The 27,643-nt window shown below is 30.7% G+C and overlaps 1 protein-coding gene across 2 annotated transcripts in view; it reads left to right on the top strand.

Annotated features, from left to right (window-relative positions):
* LOC143045667 (ubiquitin carboxyl-terminal hydrolase 7-like) overlaps nucleotides 1–24,804 on the top strand; it is a 31,998-nt gene extending 7,194 nt beyond the window's left edge. For both annotated transcript variants that reach the window (XM_076218338.1, XM_076218337.1), the window contains exons 13-33: nucleotides 587–669; nucleotides 1,211–1,320; nucleotides 3,558–3,711; nucleotides 7,082–7,226; nucleotides 8,598–8,667; nucleotides 12,595–12,726; nucleotides 12,996–13,059; nucleotides 13,421–13,522; nucleotides 13,829–13,928; nucleotides 14,665–14,757; nucleotides 15,030–15,097; nucleotides 15,666–15,820; nucleotides 16,383–16,550; nucleotides 17,435–17,543; nucleotides 17,824–17,901; nucleotides 18,223–18,326; nucleotides 19,023–19,194; nucleotides 20,396–20,443; nucleotides 20,698–20,769; nucleotides 21,613–21,715; nucleotides 22,183–24,804. In XM_076218338.1, coding sequence (XP_076074453.1) covers nucleotides 587–669; nucleotides 1,211–1,320; nucleotides 3,558–3,711; nucleotides 7,082–7,226; nucleotides 8,598–8,667; nucleotides 12,595–12,726; nucleotides 12,996–13,059; nucleotides 13,421–13,522; nucleotides 13,829–13,928; nucleotides 14,665–14,757; nucleotides 15,030–15,097; nucleotides 15,666–15,820; nucleotides 16,383–16,550; nucleotides 17,435–17,543; nucleotides 17,824–17,901; nucleotides 18,223–18,326; nucleotides 19,023–19,194; nucleotides 20,396–20,443; nucleotides 20,698–20,769; nucleotides 21,613–21,715; nucleotides 22,183–22,289 — 2,237 coding nt within the window. In that variant the 3' untranslated portion in view covers nucleotides 22,290–24,804. The remainder of the gene's footprint in view (nucleotides 1–586; nucleotides 670–1,210; nucleotides 1,321–3,557; nucleotides 3,712–7,081; nucleotides 7,227–8,597; nucleotides 8,668–12,594; nucleotides 12,727–12,995; nucleotides 13,060–13,420; nucleotides 13,523–13,828; nucleotides 13,929–14,664; nucleotides 14,758–15,029; nucleotides 15,098–15,665; nucleotides 15,821–16,382; nucleotides 16,551–17,434; nucleotides 17,544–17,823; nucleotides 17,902–18,222; nucleotides 18,327–19,022; nucleotides 19,195–20,395; nucleotides 20,444–20,697; nucleotides 20,770–21,612; nucleotides 21,716–22,182) is intronic.
* The last annotated feature ends 2,839 nt before the right edge of the window (nucleotides 24,805–27,643 follow it).

Genomic DNA, 27,643 nt, shown 5'->3' on the forward strand with positions numbered 1-27,643 from the left:
AATTGCAAAATTTTATGATTTATTAGATATCTCAAAATGATTGAATTACTAACTACTGATATAATTTGAAAATTCTAACATTTCATAAGCTTTCAAAATAGCAAACATCAATAACATAAGATAAAGTTAATGGAAAATAGAAAATGTGTCTGACACTTATGAAACTGGACTCTCGCCTGATCGTGAGTACCACAAATTTATAAGTTAAATAACCATTAATGTCAGAGGAAAGTTGAATATTCTTATTTATAGACAATTCTGGGTATTCCTGATCTCTACATTTCGTTTGAGCTGTCAAGACAAGTATATAAAGCAATCAGATGAAAGTTCAGAAAAGGCTTAAATGATATGTCATGGCCAGGTCAGACGTACAATAGAACTAAATATGGAAATTCCTGTTAGTACATTTCTTTAAAACTGAAGGGATAAAAGTATCAGAAGAACTGCAAGCGGCTTAAATGAAATGGATGACGTGTGTAACTCTTATGAATTATCCTCTTTTTGAAAAACATCAATTTTATGTGTTTGAACCAAAAGAGGCAAGCTCATGAAAATCTTTAATAAAATATTTCATTCCCAATTTCAGTTTATGAATCATTTGATGATTATGTGAAACAAGAATCTCTTGAAGGTGATAACAAATACGATGCTGGGGATTATGGCCTTCAGGTAAGATGGTTTACCCTTTAAGGCTGATTTAAACTCAACAGATGCATTACAATAGACATGTGTATTTAAATAATAAGAGCAGTACCACTGTATTGTATTTAAAGAGTTGCCACCATCAGTTGAGAATTTGACATTGACAAAAATTTGCTTTAAATAAAATTCTGTTTTTGCATAGATGTAACAACTGTTAGCTACATTTGTCTCATCTAGTTTAGAATTGACAGTCAATTTTGAATCTTGCAAATGCCATGTTTAGCATACATTTTACTTGTACAGAATTCCTGCTGCAAAATTTCACATATTTATGATATTTTAATATCTTGACAACAAAATGTACTGCATTATTTATGAATAATGTTTAAATTTCATGTTAACTTTGATAACCTTCATACATTGATTGATAAGGAACTGTTGAATGTTCATATATTGTTATGTCTAGTAGTTTCCAATATAGCATTCATCTTTTTTTATATTTTGGTTTAAAATGAAACATGGATTCTTCTTTAACCAATTTTACCTGTATTTATTGTTTATTTTGTAGGAAGCTGAGAAAGGTGTTGTCTTTGTAAGCTTTCCACCTATTCTTCATCTTCATCTACTCAGATTTATGTATGATCCAATGGCTGATGCTTATGTCAAAATTAATGAAAAGTAAGGTTGTTGTTACTGTACAAAGATTTTATAATTTGAGTGATAATGTATTGGAAGGTATCAATGTCAAGTAAGATGTGGATATTAAATATTTTGTGTGAAATGGAAACATTTTTCATCTCTACATTATTTTGTGGTAAAATATTCAGTGCTTGAAAACAGTTTCTATAATTTAATATTGTCATGATGGTAGAAAAACGAAGGATATGGGGTATCAATCCATTACACAAAATTAGTACATGCACGGAAAAAAAAACACACAAAAAGCAAAGTACAGGTGTTCTTTTCACATATCAATGTTGCTTGATGCAGGCATTCTTTCATTTGTTTAAAAGTTAGGTAGCTTCTTAACTTAAAATGTGTAGGTCATAATTTAAGTTAAATTGATTTAAAGTAAAAAAATTTGCGGTCGTATATTGGTGTCACGTTGTCAGCGTCGTTTGAAGACGGATGGTTTCCATGTAATAACTTTAGTATAGTATAAGTAAACAGAAATCAATAAAATTTTAACACAATGTTTAAAACCACAAAAGGTAGCTTTGGATTGATTTTGGGGGATATGGTCCCTCAGGTTTAGGAAAAAGGGGCCCAAAGGGTCCAAAAATAGCATTTATCTAGTGTCAGAACAATAAGTTGTGTATAAGTATTTCAATTGTTCTGAAATTGTACCACAATGTTTAATACTGTAAGAAGTAGGCTGAAATATATTTTAAGGGTTATGGGGCAAACAGTCTAGGAATAAAGGGCCAAAAAGGGACCAAAAACAAGCATTTTTGTAGTTTCAAGTCAATAAAATTAAATTGGAGTTATTGTTCTTTTTCCAGAATGGTTGTTGAATCATCTTAAACCAATGCTTTATATAATCTTCTTTGAAAATTGGAGTTATCTTTCTTTGTCCAGAATAGAAGTTGGGTCAACTTAAATCAATGCTATATATATATTCAATATACAATGCAATATTCACTTTTACTACCTACTGATAAATTAAAGCAATCTTTACCATTCAGTGATTACAAGCACTTTGATTACCATTCTAGGGTTATGCCCCTTATTAAGTGGAAAAATTGAAAAAAAATTTCGTTTCTGTTCTCTTAACTTAAGTTTGTCTTAACTAAATTTAATGAAATGTGTATATAATGCTTATAACCTCTAAACTCAGTTTAATTTCAATTTTTGTCATTTTCACTTTTACAGTTCTTGAGTTATGTCCCTTTATAACATTATATTCTAGCGGGGGTATTATCTGTGTCCTTTTTGACACATTCCCCATTTATTTTTATGAGTAGTTATTGTTTTTTCAACATGATTAGAAATTTGAATTGAGATCATTTTTGGAATAAGGGAAAGGGGGAAGTGGAAAAAAAATTGGGGTGGGGGGCAATTTTTTATTCTCACTTCAGATTTCAGAATTTAAAAAGAAAATTTCTTCAAATATTTTTTCATTGAGAGGATTAATATTCAACAGCATAGTAAATTGCTCAAAAGAAAAAAAAAATTTTTAAGTTCATTAGACCACATCCATTTTGTGTCAGTAACTTTTCCTGTGTCAACTATTTAATCACAATCCAAATTCAGAGCTGTATCCAACTTAATGTTGTGTCCATACTCGCCCAAACCATTCAGGGTTCGACCTCTGCGGTCGTATAAAGCTGTGCCCTGCGGAGCATCTGTGTTTTTTTTTTTTGGTTATGTTATCAGAAACTTAACAATGAAGACTCTTTTTGCAGGGAATCGTGGAGAAATAAAAATTGAATTCAAATTCTACAGTTCAAGCTATGCCAGCTTCTATCAGTTCCTTGAAAAAGTTTTAAAGTATTTGGCAATTTTAGAATAAGGATTTTTGATTTCAGTAAGTTAAGCGTTTAGATCTAGCTATTCTACTATCTAACTGTAAAAAGTATGATATATGAGTCTGCATTGCAGTTTTCAGTCTGACATTGAATGATTATATTTTTATGGCAAAGGAATTACATGCAATAACAAGTATTATGTCACATGCTAAAGGGCAGAGAACAACATTCTAAACAACTAATTAAATGTGAATTACACATTTTCCCAAATATTTATCTACATTTTCATGATTTTGTTAATATACAAATGCTTAAATTTGTCATGTTTGGTCATAACAAGGGTATTTTATTTTGTTCAAATGCAGCCTTACTAATCTATTTGCAGGACACACTAAATTAGGTATTTTTATTTGGATATATTTGATATTTATTATTATATATTTTCAGATTTGAATTTCCAGAGAGACTTTGTTTAGATAAATACCAAAATAAGAAAGATAAAACACCTGCCAATTATGTATTACATGCAGTGCTTGTACATAGTGGGGACAACCATGGGGGGCATTATGTTGTATATATTAATCCTAAAGGAGATGGCAAGGTATGTTATAAATATGATTATGAAGCAATATAAAAACAGACTTGTCTCAAAATTTCTTAAAAGTGCATAAATGCTTTTCTAAAAGAGAATTTTAAAATAGTCTCAACAAAGCTTTTATGAAGTGATTTAGATTATGCTTTATAGCTGCAGCAATCACATTTGTAAGTATTGCAATAACTGCCTATCTATCCTGTTCACTGTTGGTTAAGGTGGTACCCAACATCTGCCTTAAATTAATTTGGGTTGTTTGACTTTCATATTATTTTGACAAAATATTGACTTTGACACTTTAATAAAAATATAAAAATTAAAAAAAACTTGAACCACACACTTTCTCAGAAAAAAATCATTGGATACATGGCAGTTTAACAAACACTAATTTTGATCATCGAGAAGCTTATTATCTCCATAACAATACTATGTTATTAAAACATATACCTGATTTTACAGAGTTATCTCAATGTACTGTTAGGTACCACCTAAAAAATAAAAAAGGGTCCATTTGCTGCTTCATTCACCTTTTGACCAAAACAGTTTTCTGACCATTTTTATATGATCGCAAAAAAAGTTTGGGATCGTATAATGGTATGATGTTGTTGTCGTCTGCGTCGTCCGAAGACACATTGGTGTCTGGACAATATCTTAAGTTTAAGTGATTGGATCTCTTCTTTTAAGAAGGTTCTGTACCTCAAAAGGAAGTTAGGGATTGATTTTGGGGATGATGGTCCCAACCGTTAAGAACTAGGTCCCAAAACAAGCATTTTTCTTGTTTCAGGATAATAACTTGTATATAAGTGTTTCGATTGCTCTAAAATTGTACCACAATGTTTAATACCACAAGTAGAAGGTTATGATCATTTAATAGGTTATGGGGCTAGCAGTTTAGGGATTAAGGGCCAAAAGGGGGCCAAAAACAAGCATTTTTATACGACCACAAAAATTGAAAATTTTTTGGTCGTATATTGGTATCACGTTGGCGTCGTTGTCGTTATCCGACTACTTTTAGTTTTCGCACTCTAACTTTAGTAAAAGTAAATAGAAATCTATGAAATTTTAACACAAGGTTTATGACCACAAAAGGAAGGTTGGGATTGATTTTGGGAGTTTTTGTCCTGACATTTTAGGAATTAGGGGCCAAAAAGGGCCCAAATAAGCATTTTCTTGGTTTTCGCACTATAACTTTAGTTTAAGTAAATAGAAATCTATGAAATTTTGACACAACGTTTATGACCACAAAAGGAAGGTTGGGATTGATTTTGGAAGTTTTGGTTCCAACACTTTAGGAATTAGGGGCCAAAAAAGGGCCCAAATAAGCATTATTCTTGGTTTTTTGCACAATAACTTTAGTATAAGTGAATAGAAATCAATGAAATTTAAACACAAGGTTTATGACCACAAAAGAAAGGTTGGGATTGATTTTGGGAGTTGAGGTCCCAACAGTTTAGGAATAAGGGGCCCAAAGGGTCCAAAATTGAACTTTGAAGTTTGATTTTAACAAAAAATGAATCCTTGGGGTTCTTTGATATGCTGAATCTAAAAATGTACTTAGATTTTTGATTATTGGCCCAGTCTTCAAGTTGGTCCAAATCGGGGTCCAAAATTAAACTTTGTTTGATTTCATCAAAAATTGAATAATTGGGGTTCTTTGATATGCCAAATACGTATAACTGTTAATTTTTGGTCCCGTTTTCAAATTGGTCTACATTAAAGTCCAAAGGGTCCAAAATTAAACTAAGTTTGATTTTAACTAAAATTGAATTCTTGGGCTTTTTTGATATGCTGAATCTAAACATGTACTTAGATTTTTGATTATGAGTTTTCAAGTTGGTTCAAATCAGGATCCAAAATTATTATATAAAGTATTGTGCAATAGCAAGTAATTTTCAATTGCACAGTATTCAGCAATAGCAAGAATTTTCAATTGCACAATATTGTGCAATAGCAAGAAATTTTCAATTGCACAGTATTGCGCAATAGCAAGAAATCTTCAATTGCACAGTATTGTGCAATAGCAAATATTTTCAATTGTACAGTATTGCACAATAGCAAGAAATATCTAATTGCACAATATTGTGCAATAGCAAGAAATTTTCAATTGGAGTTATCTTTCTTTGTCCAGAATAGTAGTTGAATCAACTTAAATCATTGTTTTATACAATATACAATGTATATTCACTTTTACTACCAACTGATAAATTAAAACAATCTTTACCATTCAGTGATAACAAGCACTTTATTTTACATTTTAATATTTTATGATGTATTTAAATGAGTAGTTATTGTTGCAAACTCCATTAGAAATTTGAATTGAGATCAGTTTTGGAAAAAGGGAAAGGGGGATGTGAAAAAAAATGGGGGGGGGGGGGGTAAATTTTTCTCATTTAAGATTTCATAAATAAAAAGAAAATTTCTTCAAACATTTTTTTGAGAGGATTAATATTCAACAGCATAGTGAATTGCTCAAAGGCAAAAAAAATATTTTAAGTTCATTAGACCAAATTCATTCTGTGTCAGAAACCTATGCTGTGTCAACTAGTTAATCACAATCCAAATTCAGAGCTGAATCCAGCTTGAATGTTGTGTCCAAACTTACCCCAACCGTTCAGGGTTCAACCTCTGCGGTCGTATAAAGCTGCGCCCTGCGGAGCATCTGGTTCTAGTTTCCAGACAATAACTTATGTGTCAGTGTACGGATTTCTCTGACATTGTACCACAAGGTTCCATATAACAAAGGGAAGGCCTGGATTGAGTTTAGGGTTAATTGTGGTAAACATATATGAATTAGGGACCAAAAAAGGGCTGAAAACATTTTTCTAGTTTCCAGACAATAACTTGGGTTTAAGTGAATGTATCTCTCTGAATTTGTGCTGCAAGATTTCATACTACAGAGTAAAGGTTTGGATTGAGATTTAGGGTTATTGCTCCAAGGTGGGTTTAAAAAAAGTTTGGGAGGTCAAATTTTTGGAGGGATTCATATTTTTTTTTTAAATTTAAAAATTTCGAATTTTTGAAAAGTTTCAAGAAGAATCTTTTATTGGACAGTGTTGCACAAAAGAATTGTTAGATCTTTGACCACATTTATTTTGTGTCAGAAACCTATATTATGTCAAAAATTTGATTACAATCCAAAATTTAGACAATATCAAGCTTGAATATTGTGTCCAAATTTGCCCCAACTGTTCAGGGTTCGACTTCTGCGGTCGTATAAAGCTGAGCCCTGTTGAGCATCTGGTTATTAAAATCATATACTAGTATTTTTGGCAATAGCATCTAGCTAAATGAGAATTTATTGTGAAGCTCTGATGAATGTGTAATTGATGAACATCTGTTGTCAGTTTTAGAATATTTAGAATTTTATTCTTATTTACAGTGGTGTAAGTTTGATGATGATGTAGTTTCACGGTGTACAAAGTCTGAAGGAATAGATAACAATTTTGGTGGTCAGGATGAAGAGATGAATGTAAAACATTGTACAAATGCATATATGTTGGTGTATATAAGAGAATCCTGTAAGGGTAAGTAATCAGTCAGCAGGCACTTTTGTTGCAGAAAGCTCGACATAGGGATAGTGATCCGGCGGCGGCGCCGTTAGCTCACTTCTTAAAAGCTTTATATTTTAGAAGGTGGAAGACCTGGATGCTTCATACTTTGTATATAGATGCTTCATGTTACGAAGTTTCCGTCAGTCACATGTCCAATGTCCTTGACCTCATTTTCATGGTTCAGTGACCACTTGAAAAAAAAGTTAAAATTTTTTGTAATGTTGAATTCTCTCTTATTATAAGTAATAGGATAACTATATTTGATATGTGCGTACCTTGCAAGGTCCTCATGTCTGTCATACAGTTTTCACTTGACCTCGACCTCATTTCATGGATCAGTGAACAAGGTTAAGTTTTGGTGGTCAAGTCCATATCTCAGATACTATAAGCAATAGGGCTAGTATATTCGGTGTATGGAAGGACTGTAAGGTGTACATGTCCAACTGGCAGGTGTCATCTGACCTTGACCTTATTTTCATGGTTCAGTGGTTATAGTTAAATTTTGTGTTTTGGTCTATTTTTCTCATACTTTATGCAATAGGTCTACTATATTTGTTGTATGGAATGATTGTAAGGTGTACATGTCTAGCGGGCAGATGTCATGTGACTTTGACCTCATTTGCATGGTTCAGTGGTCAAAGTTAAGTTTTTGAGTTTCGGTCTTTTTATCTAATACTGTATGCCATAGATCAACTATATTTGGTGTATGGAAATATTTTATGATCTTTATGTCAGTCGCGCAGGTTTTATTTGACCGTGACCTCATTTTCACTGTTCATTGCACAGTGTTAAGTTTTTGAGTTTTGGTCTATTTTTCTTAAACTATAACTAATGGGTCAACTATATATGTTGTATAGAAGCATTGTTAGCTGTACATGTCTGCCTGGCATGGTTCATCTGACCTTGACCTCATTTTCAAGGTTCATTGATCTTTGTTTAGTTATCTTGGTTAATGTTAAGTTTATGTGACAGTTGTAATAAAGCTTAGCTTTATACTTAGGACTATCAACATAATATCATTGATTAGTATAGAAGGCGAGACATTTCAGCGTGTTCACTCTTGTCAAACAATTAGACTTTCCATAGAGCTTTTTTTCAAACCAAAATGGGTTAGAGATGTATTGATCTTCATTTGCATAATGTCGATTTCTATCTGACGCAGCTCAGGTGTTGTTCAAGCTATAAGTTTAATTTTTTGTAGATCTTTCATGAAATTTTTAAAATAGCTTGCAATTCATAGAAATAAGAAACAGAAGGTAGACCTGGCAGACAGGAAGGCGGGCCTTACTTTGGACACAAATTTTGTAATGTTTTTCCTTCTAATGGTAAACTGATATTTTCCAGATGATTTACTTGTGAGTGTGAGTGAAAAAGACATTCCTGACTCTTTGATTGATAGATTGGCTGAAGAAAGGTATGTTAACATTCTTTTTGATGTGAGAACACCTGATATCAGTTACCTATTTTTGAATGATTGGTTAACCTTTGCACAGGTGTGATATTAACGTTACATAAAAGTAGTATTTATTTCTGTTTCATTAAATGATTGAAGCGGCAAATCTACCTTCAGACATACCTTCTGTATATAAATATTTTTTCTTAATAGCAGTATTTTAGTTTTTTCACAATGAACACTAATTGCTAAACCCTCATGATGTTAAGTTATTGAATGTTAGAGATAGAAGAGCCTTGCCTGCATCGTATTTAAAACATTTGATAATAAATATAATTAAAATAAGCTAGAAAGCATATTTGAACATAGGAGATACGAAACTCCACAGGCTTGGCAGATGCTATGTGCAGTCAAAAATCAGTGGTTTACAAGAAAACTGAAATTATTGCTTTTGTCATAGATCCAAATTTTCTTGTGTTCATTATCATCAACTTCAAGAAACAAATCTAGATATGAATCACTCTTGTCTCTTTATTATTCTTTAAATTGTTTTCATTGTCATAAAATTGATATTTACTGCAAAAAATTATAACTATAGGAAAGGATATCATTATATTTTAAAGAGAACGATTTAAATATTGTATGTGCCCCTGCTTATATGATATGCAACTGGGGGCATCATCTGTCTCATGGACACATTCCCTATTTATTTATTTATTTTATTAAATGGTACAAAAAAAAAAAAATATGAGTACAAAATCCAGTTACCTTGCAGGGGTGTTAAACAAATATTGTAACTTTAATCAACCTTCAGTGATCTGGAAGTTTTTTTTTCACGATGGGCCCAGGGCCCCTCAAAAATAAATTCAATGGACCATTTTAAAAAATAAGGGGCCATGTTGTCAAATGAATGGGCCATTTGAATTGACTTCTGTGAAAAAAAAGAAAAAAAAGTATCAGTATATTTTGGCAAAGAGGTGTTGGAACGTACTTACCTTTATGATTTTAAATAAAATCATGGATATTGTTCCTGTGATTTTGTAATTTCAATTTCAATGAATATACAATAACTTCTTCCAACCCCAACCATATTTAAGTTAACCTTTATTTACAATGTTTAAACTGGTACTGTTGCCTTGTTCATGTTCATGGTTTTTTTTTGTACATTAAATTTGGGTCTTCGTCAATACCATACTTATTCCAGACGTTCCGTATCAGAGGACATTTCAGGCATTTCCTCTGCACTTCTTGTTTTAATATAACTTCATCACGGTGACAAGAATAACAGTATAGAGTACCATTAATTCATAGAACAAAACAACAAATCGCTGAAGTCATGTTTACAAAATGGCAAAACGAGCCAAACACCAAAAAATGACAAGGACAGTTAAGCGTCTTTTATGGAGACAAAAACAATATTCCTAAAAGGTCTTTGGGGTTCTTCAATCGAAATAATAGCAAGCTAAAATAAATGAGATTATTGTACGACCGCAAAAATTTTAATTTTTCGTCGTATATTGCTATCACGTTGGCGTCGTCGTCGTCGTCGTCCGAATACTTTTAGTTTTCGCACTCTAACTTTAGTAAAAGTGAATAGAAATCTATGAAATTTTAACACAAGGTTTATGACCACAAAAGGAAGGTTGGTATTGATTTTGGGAGTTGAGGTCTGAACAGTTTAGGAATTAGGGGCCAAAAAGGGGCCCAAGTAAGCATTATTCTTGGTTTTCGCACCATAACTTTAGTTTAAGTTAATAGAAATCTATGAAATTTAAACACAAGGTTTATGACCACTAAAGGAAGGTTGGGTTTGATTTTGGGAGTTTTGGTCCCAACAGTTTAGGAATAAGGGGCCCAAAGGGTAAAAAATTGAACTTAGTTTGATTTCATCAAAAATTGAATAATTGGGGTTCTTTGATATGCCGAATCTAACTGTGTATGTAGATTCTTAATTTTTGGTCCCGTTTTCAAATTGGTCTACATTAAGGTCCAAAGGGTCCAAAATTAAACTTAGTTTGATTTTTACAAAAATTGAATCCTTGGGGTTCTTTGATATGCTGAATCTAAAAATGTACTTAGATTTTTGATTATGGGCCCAGTTTTCAAGTTGGTCCAAATCTGGTCCAAATTAAACTTTGTTTGATTTCATCAAAAATTGAATAATTGGGGTTCTTTGATGTGCCAAATCTTACTGTGTATGTAGATTCTTAATTTTTAGTACTGTTTTCAAATTGGTCTACATTAAGTGAACCCTTTCCTCCATAATGACGCCTTTTGACCCCACCCCGCTTACTCCATAATGACACCTTTTGACGCCTGTGTAACACCTCAGTTGAAACACTTTGACTACAAAGTGTCTGCAGTTGACTTAATAAAATTTGTATCCAATATGAAAAGGAATATCATAGGAATATCCGACTTAAATTTATTTGATGAAATAGTTGTTTTTCGCAATGCCCTAATACTTTAAAGCATATGTTCAGCATTTTATTAAAAAAATCCTATGCGAATCAAGTATGCAAAAAAAAAAATTATAATGGAGGAAAGGGTTAAAGTCCAAAGGGTCCAAAATTAAACTAAGTTTAATTTTAACAAAAATTGAATTCTTGAGCTTTTTTGATATGCTGAATCTAAACATGTACTTAGATTTTTGATTATGGGCCCAGTTTTCAAGTTGGTTCAAATCAGGATCCAAAATTATTATATTAAGTAGAAATTTTCAATTGCACAGTATTCAGCAATAGCAAGAAATCTTCAATTGCACAGTATTGTGCAATTGCAAGAAATTTTCAATTGCTCAGTATTGCGCAATAGCAAGAAATCTTCAATTGCACAGTATTGTGCAATAGCAAATATTTTCAATTGCACAGTATTGTGCAATAGCAAGAAATATCTAATTGCACAATATTGTGCAATAGCAAGAAATTTTCAATTGATTGGAGTTATCTTTCTTTGTCCAGAATAGTAGTTGAATCAACTTAAATCATTGTTTTATACAATATACAATGTATATTCACTTTTATTACCAACTGATAAATTAAAACAATCTTTACCATTCAGTGATAACAAGCACCTTTTGTTACATTTTAATATTTTATGATGTATTTAAATGAGTAGTTATTGTTGCAAACTCCATTAGAAATTTGAATTGAGATCAGTTTTGGAAAAAGGGAAAGGGGGATGTGAAAAAAAAAAATGGGGGGAGGGGGGGTTAAATTTTTCTCATGTCAGATTTCATAAATAAAAAGAAAATTTCTTCAAACATTTTTTTGACAGGATTAACATTCAACAGCATAGTGAATTGCTCAAAGGAAAAAAAAGTATTTTAAGTTCATTAGACCACATTCATTCTGTGTCAGAAACCTATGCTGTGTCAACTATTTAATCACAATCCAAATTTAGAGCTGAATCCAGCTTGAATGTTGTGTCCATACTTGCCCCAACCGTTTAGGGTTCAACCTCTGCGGTCGTATAAAGCTGCGCCCTACATTTGTCACTGTATGCGCCATTTCTTGTCAATATGCGCTATAGGCGCAGGGCGCACGTCCTTCCCGATCACTGAACCTTGACACTTTGATGGCAGCAAGATTTTATTGGTTAAGGAAGCTTGAGTAAAAAGAGGGAACATTGCAGGCCTATTGCCAATCTTCTTCAAATAAGTTTGAATTTGTACAGATGAGCAGGCTTTGAACTAGCAGTCTCTAGAATTGACAGGCTTATGCTCGCTGTAGAAAAATTACCTATTATTTAACATTGCATTAATGTAGTTTATCACTGACTATTGTTGCAATGGAGGTTAAGAATTTCTGATTCTGATCATTGATGCACCATAACAAACTTATCTGCATTGTGTTGTTCCATCCATCAGTTTAGTTTTTAGAAGTGTGCTTATTTTTCTTGTGCCATATCCTCATGATATTTTAATTCATGTTGAATGTTAATTTGTAGGAGACTAGAAGCACAGAAGAGAAAAGAGCGAACAGAAGCACATTTATATATGAACATTCAGGTTGTGACTGATGATAATTTTAATGGACATCAGGGAAATGATCTCTTTGATGGTGATAAAATTAATTTTAGGTAAGTTTGCTTTAGAAGATTTTTATAATTGTTATATTTGGTAAAAGTTACATCTGAAGAAGGTAAATATTTAGAAAAAATATAATTTGTTCAAACTGATATTAAGACAGCAAACACTTTATGATGAAATAATTAAATATTGTTATTTGGATTGGAATCTGTATTAGTTTTGCAATCCTTTAATTTTTTTGTATAGCAAAGTGCTAAAAAAGAAGAAACCAAAATGTTCTGTATATATTTATTAAGTATGAGTGTTTGATCTATTTCAGAAACTTTAAAGTTAAAAAATCATCCACAGTTTTAGAATTTATGCACATGTTAGCAGATAATATGGTAAGTTTTAAGGTATATCATTGTGTTGTATCACAAACAAGGGATAACTTGCAATAATCAACATCTTATGATTCAGCAATAAGACTTGTGTATTAGAATAAATTAAGGCTTGTGTAAAATCTTGACCAGCATTTCAGTGTGAAAATTATTATATTTTGTGGTGTTAAGTCTTTTGGGGAAGGGGAAACATATTATTTAAATCTATTTTTTTTGTTGTTCTATACAACTTCGTGTGCCAAAATATTTTCAACTTCTTCATTTGACATTGTGCTATGAACTGTCATGACCTACATTGGACATTATATGTTGTAAAAACAAAGTGATCATCAGGATTTAATATTGGTATTGTTATTATTTACAGAAATACCCGGTTACACAGATACGGCCTTGGCCTTTCCAATTTCGTCAGAATCAAACTTACCGACCTACGTTACTGGATTTAGAAGCTAATCTTAATAAAACTGTAAGTGAAATTCTTGCAATGCTTATATGTTGTGTATATAATATTTGCAAATAGTACTTGTGCATTTTGATTTTAAAAAGATGGAAAAGAATGAATGAAGAAGAAAAGATTTGCAATCAGAAAATCAAAATTTCAACATTTTAATTGTAAGATTTATATAATAAGGGTTATTGATTTATATGTAAGTATTGCTTTGTACTAAAAGAACTTTGAATATTGTTACCTTAACATTGATAACAACTATAGTGTTTCTCATTACTGATGAATAACATAAAATGAACTTATGTGTGTATGTTTTTGTTATAGGTTCTTGATGTTGCTGATAATGAAAATCCATGGACAGTATTTGTAGAAACATTAAACCCCGAGAGTGGTTTAAAAGAACTGCCACAGTTTGATAAAGATAGTATGTATAGCCAAAGTTGCTATAGGAAATGTTAAATCAATGAAAAATGAAAAAAACTATGCTTGTAGCACAATATTTAATTTGATAGCTTATGAAGGTTATCTATACAAATGCATACCCTCTTGTAATATGCATATTAAACATATTTTATGATTCATGCTGAATAAAGCATATATAACATATCTAATGGATCATGTTGTATAAATGAATTATGCTTTTTATACGACCGTAAACATATCTAATGGATAGTGTTGTATAAACAAATTAGGCATATAAAACATTTAATGGATCATGTTGTATAAAAGAATCATGCATATAAAACATATCAAATAGATAGTGTTGTGTAAATGAATTATGCATATAAAACACTTCAAATGAATAGTGTTGTATAAATAAATTATGCATATAAAACACATCAAATGGATAGTGTTGTATAAATGAATTATGCATATAAAACACATCAAATGGATCCTGTTGTATAAATGGATTATGCATATGAAACACATCAAATGGATTATGCATATAAAACACCTATCTGATGGATAGTGTATAAATGAAACGAAAAGCAAGAATAATGAATCGATATTTGAATGCCAGTTTGAAATACGATTAAGTTGCATTCAGGGACTTAGACTTTTAAATGATTGTCAGTGCATACAACATCCTTTTATGATTTATATTCTAGAAATATGATGCACAAACTCTTTGTTTATTGAGATTATCTTTTAATCTACAGGTGATGTTCTGATATTTCTTAAACTTTATGATCCAAAGAGGAAAACAATATCCTTTTGTGGACATACGTATGTTCCAATAACAGCTAAAACAGGTATTTTACAAATAGTGTTAATAATTATATACAATAAGATATATATTGCTTAGAATCTTCTCTTTTTTATGTGATATTTTACCGTATCTGTAATTTATAAACCTGGTTGATTTTTTATCTGTTAAATAACAGACAACAAACATGTTTTCTGAATTTAAATTTCAAGAAAGAATTGATAAATGATGAGAGTAAAAGGTATTTGGGTTGCATTTAAATGAAATGTTTCCAATATATGTAAAAGATTACATTTCATCTAATTTTGTTTATTACAGCGGAGTTGTTACCTGATTTATGTAGGAGAGCAGGCTTTCCTGTTGGTACACCACTGTTGCTGTTTGAGGTAACTTTTCTGATTCATACTAAACATTAACACTTAATTGATTCTCTTACAACAATAAATATATTATATACTACTGTTATTTATATTCATTAGAGCGTCATTCAACGTATTTCATGGATGTTTTGATTTGAACTTCTTCTAGTGTATTATAAATGAAAACAAAAACAAACATTGAAAAAAAAATCATGTTTTTGACTTCAACAAATTTGTTTTTAGAAACACAGCATTTTAATATATGATTGTGCATTCAGCTTCTTTTACTGTTTTTCATAATATTCTTTCAAACTTAAAGCATAAGATTTAAATTAATTCATTTTAAGTTAGTTAACAGTGGTTTTGGACCCTTTAATGGCCAGTCTGACCTATAAATTCTGTTGTTCTTATTCAACAATATAAAAGTTTATTGAAATTTAATACTGAAATTTCTAAAAGTTTATATACTGGCCATAAGCTGGATTTCTGTGGTCACATGTTAAGATGAAAGTGTAAGAAAATAGATCATATTTAAAAATAGTGGAAAAATTAATATTTTTGATTGACCTGGTATTTAAATATAGTTCTTTTACAGGAAGTAAAACCAAATATGGTAGAGAGGATAGAAAGTCATGATTTACCTATAGAAAAATCTTTAGAAGAGCTTATGGATGGTGATATTATTGTCTTTCAAAAAGATGGATTGGACATCCATCAGTATGACCTTCCTACTGCTAGGGATTATTTCAAGTATGTATTGTACAATTGTTGTTAATACAAATGTTCCAAGACATTGCTACAAGAACTTGCAAAATTGAGCTGTTGTCAAATTTGATACATCTTATATATTGAAACGCACGGTGCAACTTGATTTATATGTTTATTATCACTGCAAAATTTTTAAAACTTCCAAATGATCTTAAAAGAAATAACTGGCTGAAATTCACTGTCACATTCTATCTTGAGTGGAATAGCATAATTGTCAGCACATGTTTATACCCTAGGCCGAGAAAGGGATTGGGCTTATACTACTTTACTACTATCTATTCTACCTTAAATTTCTTTTTGATAAATTGCATTATTCTAGGAACTGTGAAAAGAGCTTGTGACACAGTTAAAAATCCATGGCTCATCAACTCCCTTTTCAACAAATACTTATAGTAGTGATATCATAAGTGAGCAGTTACTCACACAGTACATCTTTTTTATATATTTTGAAAGTGTAATGCAATGTTTTGTTTGTCATAAGTATTTTGATATTTAAACTTTTTCACTATTAATTCATATTACCGGTACATTTTCTATTTTTCAGAGACTTGTACTATAGAGTAGAAGTGATATTCTGTGATAAAGCAATCCCAAATGACCCAGGATTCTCATTAGATCTGTCTCTTAGAATGAACTATGAACAGATGGCAAATGCTGTAGCAACTTATTTACAAACTGATCCTTATTTACTACAGTTTTTCAAACCTCAGAGGTATAGTTGAAGATTCTTTATATTGGGAAATACTCTTCAAATACATCAACTAGGCCTTTTTTGTTGGTTTAGAATTTGCATACAACTAGAAAATGTTGGATTGCATCTGAATATCAGATAATGACACAACATTCATGATTTCTTTTTTACCTCCAGATGTAAAATGAATTATATAGTTAGCTAACATTGTGAAAAAATCAAGTTTAAATTTTGTTCTATTCATAATTGTGAAGATGTTGTACATTAGAATCTTATATTTAATGTTTTTCATACCACACACTTGATGAATTTATTCAGAAAGAATCATGAATGCCTTGTCACTGTCATATTGTGTATGGATAAAACTGATAATGTGGCTGTAATGACAATCAGTTCATGTTCCCAAAAATTGTAAAACAAAGTGTTCGCCCCAGGCCATTTTTGTGCCGTTTTAATCACCACCATCACATTTATACACTGCTATTGGACAGAGAGAAGCACTATTTATTATAGTGTGCTTACCTATTCAGTTTTGATCATGTGATTACTTGGTTCAATTGTCTGAGATTTGTTAGCTTTTGAGGAAATTTTTCCCAATGATAGTTAATAAAAACTTCACTTGATATTTATTGCAATTCTGACTGAGCAATTCGATATTTACATCCCTTAGCATTTTCAACAATTTAACTAGAATTGACTCCTTACAACACAATTTATTTAACTGATGATGGTTTAAGACACATGTATTTTTATATTTACAGTTATTGTAAAATAGATTGTTTAAGACACATGTATTTTTATATTTACAGTTATTGTAAAATAGATGGTTTAAGACACATGTATTTTTATATTTACAGTTATTGTAAAATAGATGGTTTAAGACACATGTATTTTTCTATTTACAGTTATCGGGAAGGACCTGGTAATCCTATTAGATGTACATATGAAGGAAACCTTAAAGATCTGTTATTATATGCTAAACCACGGCAACCTAGAAAATTATATTATCAGCAAGTAAGTATGCAAAATAAAAGATATGATTTTCTAGATAGTGGGTCTTTGATGAATATGTAAATTATGGCCTGTTTTATTTTGTGAAATGCTTTTATACTATTTTATTCAACTGAAGTTTGTGATGGACAAATTGTTTATGGGAAATATTTCTATGATAGATCTAAGCGAGACTGGACAGGCCTTTGACTTATATTGGCTGATACTACCAGTATCATTATCATATTGTTAGCAAAGGATGCATCAGTAATAGCATTACATCATTTATTTTCTTTCTTTGCAGTTAAATATAAAAATAAATGAATTAGAGAACAAGAAACAGTTTAAATGTACATGGGTTACCAGCAAGTTAAAAGAAGAGGTGAGATGTATGCCATACTAATATTATAAGAAGAGAAAATGATGAAGATATATTTAAAATTTCATTTTAATTATAACAGAATAAGGTTAACTAAGAGCTGCATAAAAATCTAGAAAAAAAGTATTACAAGTTATATGAATTTTGTGTTGAAGTAATTGCATGATATGTGCAAAGTGTAAATTGCAATAAAAAGAATGTTTTTAATATAGAAATTTTTAAAGCCAAAATAAATTTGGTTCAGTTAAATAATATTACCTATACTTGACTACCAACTCTTTTTATTTTGAACAGTTGATCAATTATGGGTACTTTATATTTTAGAAAGAATTAGTTTTATATCCTAGTAAGAATGGTAAAGTAACAGACCTTTTTGATGAAGCAAAGAAACAAGTAGAATTAGAACCAGATGGCTCTGATAAACTGAGGTATTTAACTATTGTAAACAGAGATCTAAAACCTTTGAGATAAGGAAACTTAATAGTTTAAAATAAAAGTTCACTTCCAGCATTAACAGAAATATATACCACAAATTTATATATAGACAATTTGGCCCACATCTTTGTGGTCTACCATACAAATCTACCTCTTAGTTGGCAGTTTAAATGGATTTACATGATAAAATGAGATGTTAGATCTAAATTTTACCACACAACCCTGTTGATTAATATAGTTTTTCTCGGAAGACATATGATTAATAGCAAAGTCGAAGGGACAAAGTCGTGAAATATGTTTTCATATTAATATGGAAAACGCATATTGCACTGACTAAATTGGAAATGCCAGGAACTCACATGATAGAAAGTGGTTTATCAAATTATATCAAACTAGTCAGACCTAGTTTATATACAAGATTTTAAGAAATGTTTATATTAGGTTTCACTTATGGAAGTAAACATTTATAACTAGTTAAAACTATTTTGCATACATATACACAGATTAAAGGAATGTTTATATTAGGTTTCACTTATGGAATTAAACATTTATAACTAGTTAAAACTATTTTGCACACATATACACAGATTAAAGGAATGTATATATCAGGTTTTATTTATAGTAATAAATGACTAATTGAACTTGCTCAAATATTTGTTAATAAGATGTAACATTATTCAATTTAATAGGTTGTTAGAAGTTATCAGTAATAAAATTTACTCAATACAAAAAGAAGAAACATTATTAGATGCTATAAATATGAGTGGCTCTACAAAGACATATCGTATAGAAGAGATTCCAAAAGAGGAAGTAACTCTGAAAGACCATGAAACTCTCATTCCAGTAGCACATTTTCATAAGGTATGGGTTTGTGTATGTTTTATTACTAAAACACTTCAGAAAAGTACAGGATTAATATTTTGGGTGCATCTTTTTATGCCCAACCTACAATAGTAGAGGGGCATTATATTTTCTGGTCTGTGCGTCGGTTTGTTCCTTTGTCTGTCCGTCCGTCTATCCCACTTCAGGTTAAAGTTTTTGATCAAGGTAGTTTTTGATGAAGCTGAGGTTCAATCAACTTGAAACTTAGTACACATGTTCCTTATGATATGATCTTTCTAATTTTAAAGCCAAATAGACTTTCTACCCTAATTTCACAGTCCACTGAACATAGTAAATGAAATTGTCAGTGGGGCATCCGTGTACTTTGGACACATTCTTGTTTTTTATCTATTTGCATCCATTATGAACAAATTAGTGAAAGGATTTCTATGAAATTCTCACTAGATCTCAACTTGGGATGACTTTTCAATCAAATTTTTTTTTTACAGTGGGCGGTATACTGCAACGACCTTGTCTGTCTTTTTTTTTCCATCTATCAGTAGACACCCCTATCAACCAATTCCTCAAAATTAGTGATTTCCAGGAGACATAAGAGAATATACCATACTCAATGCAGTTGCATATTTCATGTTTTAAAGGATTTCCAAATGTAATAGATTTTTTGTATTGGATGCTTTGTTAAAATGGAGACATATTAGAGAAAGAAACAAAATTTATATATTTTATATTTAATGTCAGTACCTCTAGTTTGGAACTTAATGTTGAAATAGCATAAAATGGGAAATAGTTCAGCAATTAATATCTTGTTGTTTAATACCATTGCATATGTTGCTAACATCTATGCATGATGTAATAACCCTTGTCAGATATATTAAAACAAATGAAAGGTAGGTAATGCCAAAACACAGAGTTAATAGCGCCTGGTGATGATTCATATCCTGATAGGTTTCAGTCAGTTCTTCACTTAACTTCTTCAGAGGCAGAATAATGAATGAGCAGTGGCACACAATTTATTTCATAAATATCTATTATTCATCACAGGATGATTAGAAAATATGAGTTGTTTGTCCAGTCAGTTCGATATTTGGTATAATTTTCACCACTTACAGTAAACTTAAATCAACTGGTTTTCACAAATTGTAATGATATCTGGGTATAACAAAACGGCATATTCTCTGCTTTTATTGTGATATAAATTATATTTTTTAAATTTTTTTAGGAAGTTTATTCTACATTTGGTGTACCATTTCTGTTAAAAATCAAACAGGTATGTTATTTTATGTGCACATAAAGAATAAAAAAGGATACAAATAATGCTATGTTACAAATGATTAAAAACATTCAAGTAAATGTATTTAATGCCATCATAACACATATAACAACAAAGATCCATTCAAAAATTTTAATTCTATAAATTTTAAGTCAATTTTGCTTGAAATATATCTTCCTTATCAGCTTATTTAGCTTTTCAAAGTTTGATTTTAACAAATATCATACTAACATTTATTTTCTTTTATGAAGGGTGAAAAGTTTTCAACAGTTAAAGAAAGAATACAAAAGAAATTAGAAATAACAGAAAAAGATTTTGAAAAGGTAAGTTTAACTTTTGTAGAAAAAGTATATAGAAATGACCAATTTTAAGTAAAGGCTATTCAATTACAATGTATGTGGGAGGGTAGGAAGGGACTTTCAAAATATCCCTACAACCAATAACCAATTTTTTAAGATGATTTTGCAATATTGTAATAGAAGCATGCTGAAAAAGACCCATGCCCAACATTCAATAATTAATTTCCCCTTCCTACCCTCCCACACACATTTTAATGGAATAGCCCTAACCAAAATGTTCTACATAATTAGGTAAAATCCTATAACCCTTTCAGTGGAAAGACAAAATAGTTCTTGCTAATAAAGGAGGAAGTGGGCAAAGGGTCTAATTTAGCATTACAAAAATTGCATTAAAGATATTGAGGGGTAAATATGAAGTTTAAACACATGTAAGGGGAACAAGATTCATATTTATTTATAGCTTTAAATTCTAATGATACTGGTTATTGTGAGCTTGTTACTTGATAATCCTGATAATAAGCAGTCTGGTGAGTTTGTCAAATTAAGCAAGATAGTTTATTTGTTTTATTGATACATTATTGTCATCTAAAAATTAAGTAAACAAATCTTGTCGTAGCTGGTTACAAACTAGAGAGGTTAATATATTTTCTTGTCAGTCCATACCTGATTTCATTATAAATTGGCTGCTTTCTATAGATAAAAATCATGGCATAATAGAACTAATATGATATGACATAGATGCAGATATTAATAAAACTACCAGAGTTATTGAATTGTATATGGAAAATGAACATGAGATAAGGAGCTAGGTTGCTTTATTTTATGAAAATATATATATAACCTAACAATTACTTCTTTTTTTTTTAGTACAAGTTTGCCATTGTTGTAATGGGAAAAGTAGAATATATTTCTGATGAAGAAAATGATGTCCAAGTAGATCTTTCGCTATTTAAACCTCATCCAATGCAAGGTAAGTCTTGGAACAGCAAAAGAAAAAAACCTTTAAATCAAACTGGAGTGCAAACAGTTATGTAAAGCAAAATGATCATGCATTCAGTGATTTAAAAAAAAACAACCTTGGTGCTAGGCCAGTTAATCTCTGGTAGTAAAATTTGACTAAACATGATCAATTGGAATAACTGCTATAGCAATATCAAAGTTACCGCTGCTGCCCAAAAGGACCAGTAATTCGATGTTATCCTGTCTTTGAGAGAAGTGTTAATTGTTTGATAATAAAAGATGCACCTGATTTATTTGAAGAAGCTTTAAATATCTTGCAGTAAACCTGAATTTCTTCTTAACTAACTTGATTTATCTTAATATTGTAATTTAAATGACGGAAATAGATGAATATTTTTTTTTTATAAATTTATACTTAAATAATGGTAGGCAGAATCAAATTTTTCATTCAACTGACATGTTTTCTGTCTTTTGCAGGAGCAAGTATGCAAGCTAGGCCATGGTTAGGTCTAGATCATGTGAACAAAACACCTAAACGTTCCAAGGTTCCTTATTCAGAGAAAGCCATCAAGATACACAACTGACCCACACAGAACATTAGTCCATTATTTTAATTCTCATGTGTTCATTGAACTTTTATACGCTGTTATGCCTGTGCTTAACCACACTAAGTGATATTCTTCTGGAGTTGCAGCACTGTTCCTATGTGTACTAGGAGGATACTCAACGTTGTTTACAGACCTGTCTTTATAATATTAATGAAAGACAACTTTATTATAGTTCTCAAATTATTATGATATAACATACTGATGTTAGAAAACAAATACAACTTATTATAATTATAATGGAAAGTAGAAAATTTAATTCCCTTTGAATTAGGCTATTTGAAATGAAATGAAATTCGTTTAGTCTGAATTTGAATGTCTTCAAAGTAGTAATCATTCCACTTATTGTAAAAGGGAAAAAATTGAAACTGATTGAAATATATAGAACTTGTGAGTACATATCTTTTTGCGATTATTTACTTATAAACAGTTAGTATTGTTTTATGAGAACCTGTAAAGAAACAAGTGATCTGTGTCTGAGTAGATATTGTATTTCTAATTCCTCTGTATACGCCTGTTATGTCATTTTACTAAAAGACTGTCAGCTAACAGATTATATAACCAATCTTCCATCTTAAAGTAAATAATTATAAGTGAAGAATTGAATGCTGTATTCATAAGACAACATGGTAATAATGATAATTTCATATATTTATTTGAATTAAGATTGAGTCTTCACTATTTTCAATAGAATTCTGTTCAAGAAATATAACAATTGGCACATATCACTAAGCCTGTTCAAACTTTAGTCTGAAACCATTTAAATAGGAGTGATTCAAATTTAGAAATACTTAATGATTCAACAAGAAGTCAATAACTTATGCTTTAAATGATTCACATAATAACTTATAAAATGATATACTCTAATAGAAAATTATATAGTAGAACATATTGGCAGCAGTTGTTCACAAGTCCTTTATTTTAAACATGAATGTTGTATTTGAAGTTAAGTATATAGTTTTGGTAAAAGTCTACTTTATAGAGGTTTTAAAGTATCTGACAAGTGTTGAGAAAGAAATGTGAAGCACAGTGTGACGCGTTAATCAGTACATCTAAGGATGCATGTTAATTTATTTGTTACAGACTCATTAGTGCTGGTGTAAACAATGCATATGTTAGTATGTGGCTTTGTGATTGAGAATGTGTGAGAATTTTGTATGTATGATGATCTGCTGTTTTATAATTCTGATGAAGTTATTGTGAATGTATTTATGATGATGTTTGACCATGCCTGTCATTCCCCTCTATTTTATCTGTACATAAAGTATTGTAAATATACAAATACTTTTATGATAAGCTATAACATAAACAGAATAAGTGCTATTTCAGGGGGTTTAAATGCAGGTATTTACAAGAATTTTTTGTTTTAAAAAAGTAACAGTACCAAAGTTATTTTTATATGACTTCTGGATAGTTTATATTCTGGCATGCATAGTTGTTATGCATTGTAGACCAGTCCAAATAATGGATTTTTTTTTTACATCCACCTAAAATTGATGGAGTATAAAGTAATGCTCTTATACATTTGTTTCCTATTGCTGGTTTTCTTGTGATGAAGTACTTCTTGGTAAATTGATTTCTTATATATTTTACAATGTTCTAGACAATGAAATTAATGAACAGTTAAGTTTTTTGAAGTACTTTTAGCCTTCTTAATTTCATCCATCAATTGTCTACACTCAAGGCCATTTAAAACTTCACACATATAACTATTTTTGATAATGTTAGCTTTCCTTAAGATGTCTTAAAGTTTCATTTTGTTGTAGTGCATCTTATTGATGCACCATCCAACATCTTTTTTTATTCTTTTGAAACAGTTCTTAGAAAAGACCAAAAATGAAAATTTATATTTAGTTTATTCAGAAATAGAAATGTGATATTATTTGATAGTTATAAACCATGTTTAAAACCAATAAGATGCATGTGTTTATCAAATTGAATATATGTGGCTTGGTATATTGATTTATTTACATTATTTTACTAATAAATATTGATTTGAAGGTTATTCAGCATATCTAAATATCTCCTTTTATGTCTGATTTTTACCAAAGATTGCATAAAATTTAATAAATTGATTTAAATTTTCCTAGTAGAAATAAAATTTCCTCTAGAGACCAAAATTCAGGACTAACCATAGGTATACTTTTTATAGACTCTTTCATCTATTCATTTCAATGAACTTTCAGGTGTCAAAACTATTATCATACTTTACTTCTTAGATGGGGCATCAGTAAAAGTTTTTGCTATTGAAAAAATGAAATGAAAATTTTCTGTAACCTAAAAGACTTGAATGATTACAAGTTGTACTGTTGATGATACTATATTTGGTTGATTTTAAACGATGAAAGTTTGTTAGATTTGTACATGAATATTTTACTTGAACTTTATGCTCTTTAAGTTGATACTTCCATATGAATGAATTGAAATGTCAGAGTGAATTTTATAGTTATCTGTAAATTTATTAATGTAATAAAATGTTTTAAAGAAAAAATAATTGTTTTTCATTTTGATTTGTCTCGCCCAACTAGTAATTTTGTATTTTGAGTTTGTTATCAAACATTACCACACCTTGTGTAAGAATGTTCATTGACATTTGAAATTCTTCATTTTGGCATAGAGTTTAGAAAAAAAACAACCTCGAAAAGCACACTATTGCTTGATAGTCAGTTCTTATTAATACTTAACAGTATGTTCATGAGAGTAGGTGGAGCTTAGTGCAATAATTGTCTAAATCCACAAATCACTTTATGAAAGATCTCATTTATACTCTGTTTATGGAATTAATGCAAGACTAATAATGTCTCGTCAGATTGGTTTACTTGTTTCACCAGACTCTGACTTTGCTTCAAGAAAATGCTTCTAATGACCACAAAACACAGATCTGGTTTGATTCTGGTGGCATATCTTTTACCTTTTTAGAGTTATACTCATTTCAGATGAAAAAAAATGCAGAATTTTTCGTTTCTGTTTCTCTTACTGAAGTTTGTCTCAACCAAATGTTATGAATCTCATACACAATGATTATTATCTCAAAACACAGATTTCGATTTTAGTGGCGTCAATTATAACGTTCTAGAGTTTTGCCCCTTTACAAATGGAAAAATTACTGAATTTTTATGCCTCCGCTGGAACGAAGAGGGCATAAAGTTTTACCCTTGTCCGTCTGTACATTCATATGTACGCACATCCCAAAATTGGTTTCAGTTCTTTAACTTTAGCTTGCCTGAACCAAATGGTATGAAACTTGTACACAATGATTATTACCACAAAACACGGATCAAGTTTGAATTTTGGTGATGTTACTTTTACCCTTTTAGAGTTATAACCCTTAACAAATTGAAAAATTGCAGAACTTTTCCTTTCAGATCTCTAACTTTATTTTGTCTCAATCAAATGTTATGAAACTTATACACAATGCTTATTACAACAAAACACAGATCAAGTTTGAATTTTGGTGGTGTCACTTTTACTGTTCTAGAGTTCTAGCCCCTTTAAAAATAAAAAAAATACTGAATTTTTATGCCCCCGTTTGTAACAAGGGGGCATTAAGTTTTACCCTTGTCCGTCAAAACACAGATCAAGTTTTTAATTCTGGTGATGTCACTTTTTGCTGTTCTAGAGTTGTGCCTATTTACAAACGAAAAAAATGCTGAAATATTTGTTTCTGTTCTTTAACTTTAGTTTGCCTCAACCAATTGTTATGGAACTTATGTGCAATGCTAATTACCCCAGATCAGGTATATATTTTTGTGGGGTCAATTGTACTGTTCTATAGTTATGCCCCCCTTTTCAAATGCTGAATTTTTCTTTTTCATTTTATAACTTAAGTTTGCTTCAACTGAATGTTTTGAAACGTATACACAATGCTAATACCACAACTCAGATCAAGTACAAATTTGGTTAGTGTCACTTTTACAGTTCTTGTCCCATTATAACTTTAATGCAAGCTGGGGCATAATCTGTGTTCCATGCACACATTCCCAATCTATTTTTATTTGTTTTATTGAACTTAGTTTGCCTCAACCAAATGCTGCTAATGACCACAAAACACAGATCAGGTTTGAATTCGGTTGGCATCACTTTTACCTTTCCAGTGTGATGTCCTTTTTCAAATAAAAAATGCTGATTTTTATGCCCCACCTACGATAGAAGAGGGACATTATGTTTTCTGGTCTGTGTGTCTGTTCATTCATCCATTCGTCCTGCTTCAGATTAAAGTTTTTGGTCAAGGTAGTTTTTGATGAAGTTGAAGTCCAAGCAACTTGAAACTAAGAACACATATTCCCCATGATATGATCTTTCCAATTTTAATGGCAAATAAGAGTTTTTACCCTAATTTCACAGTCCACTGAACATAGAAAATGATAATGGAGTGGGGCATCTGTGAACCATAGGGAATATATAGTTCAAACAACACAAATATTCACGACACTTAAGTTCAACATACAGTGTTCATCAGTATTTTCCAGATATTAAATTTTACTGTTCCAAAACAAATTGTTTTACAGATAAAAGATCTGACTTCTCAAACAGCATGCATTAAAACAATGCTCACCATTATTGATGAACAGTTCAAAGGCACAGTGGAAGATATTTTTTTTCTGTCTAGTTTTGTTAACTTCTTTGCCTACACCATTGAAACTAACAAAGTTGTTAATTAAAACATAAATATTTTAAATGCACAGAATTGTTTCAGCTCTTTTTGATGGGAAATCACCTGGTAATAATGTGTAGCAAAATGCTTGCCAACAATTTTACAGTAGTTACAAATTCCTTCCATTAATACGTGCAGCTCTGTGTTGAATAGAAAAATAAGCAACTACAAATATATCAATTCAATCATATTTCTTATGTGTACTGTTACACTACTGTCCCAGGTTAGGGTGAGGATCCCGCTATCATGTTTAACACCACCACATTCTGTATGTATGTGCTTGTCCCCAGTCAGGAGCCTGTAATTCAGTGGTTGTTGTTAGTTGATGTGTTACATATATGTTTTAGTTCATTTTTTTGTTCATAAATAAGTCCTTCAGTTTCTCATTTGAATTGTTTTACATTTGTCATTTTGGCCTTTTATAGCTGACTACATGTATGTGGTTTGGGCTTTGCTCATTGTTTAAGGCTGTACTGTGACCTATAGTTGTTAATTTCTGTGTCATTTAGTCTCTTGTGGAGAGTTGTCTCATAGGCAATCATACCACATCTTCTTTTTTTATATTCATGCAATAACCTGACAATATTTGTGATGACAGGACATCTTGTTTTAATTTTTGATAGTCTGTTACCGGTAATGAAATTTTGTTATCTAATCAGTCAATTATTTATGACTGAAT

This window comes from Mytilus galloprovincialis, chromosome 9, assembly GCF_965363235.1.
Source record: "Mytilus galloprovincialis chromosome 9, xbMytGall1.hap1.1, whole genome shotgun sequence".
Classification (NCBI taxonomy): domain Eukaryota; kingdom Metazoa; phylum Mollusca; class Bivalvia; order Mytilida; family Mytilidae; genus Mytilus; species Mytilus galloprovincialis.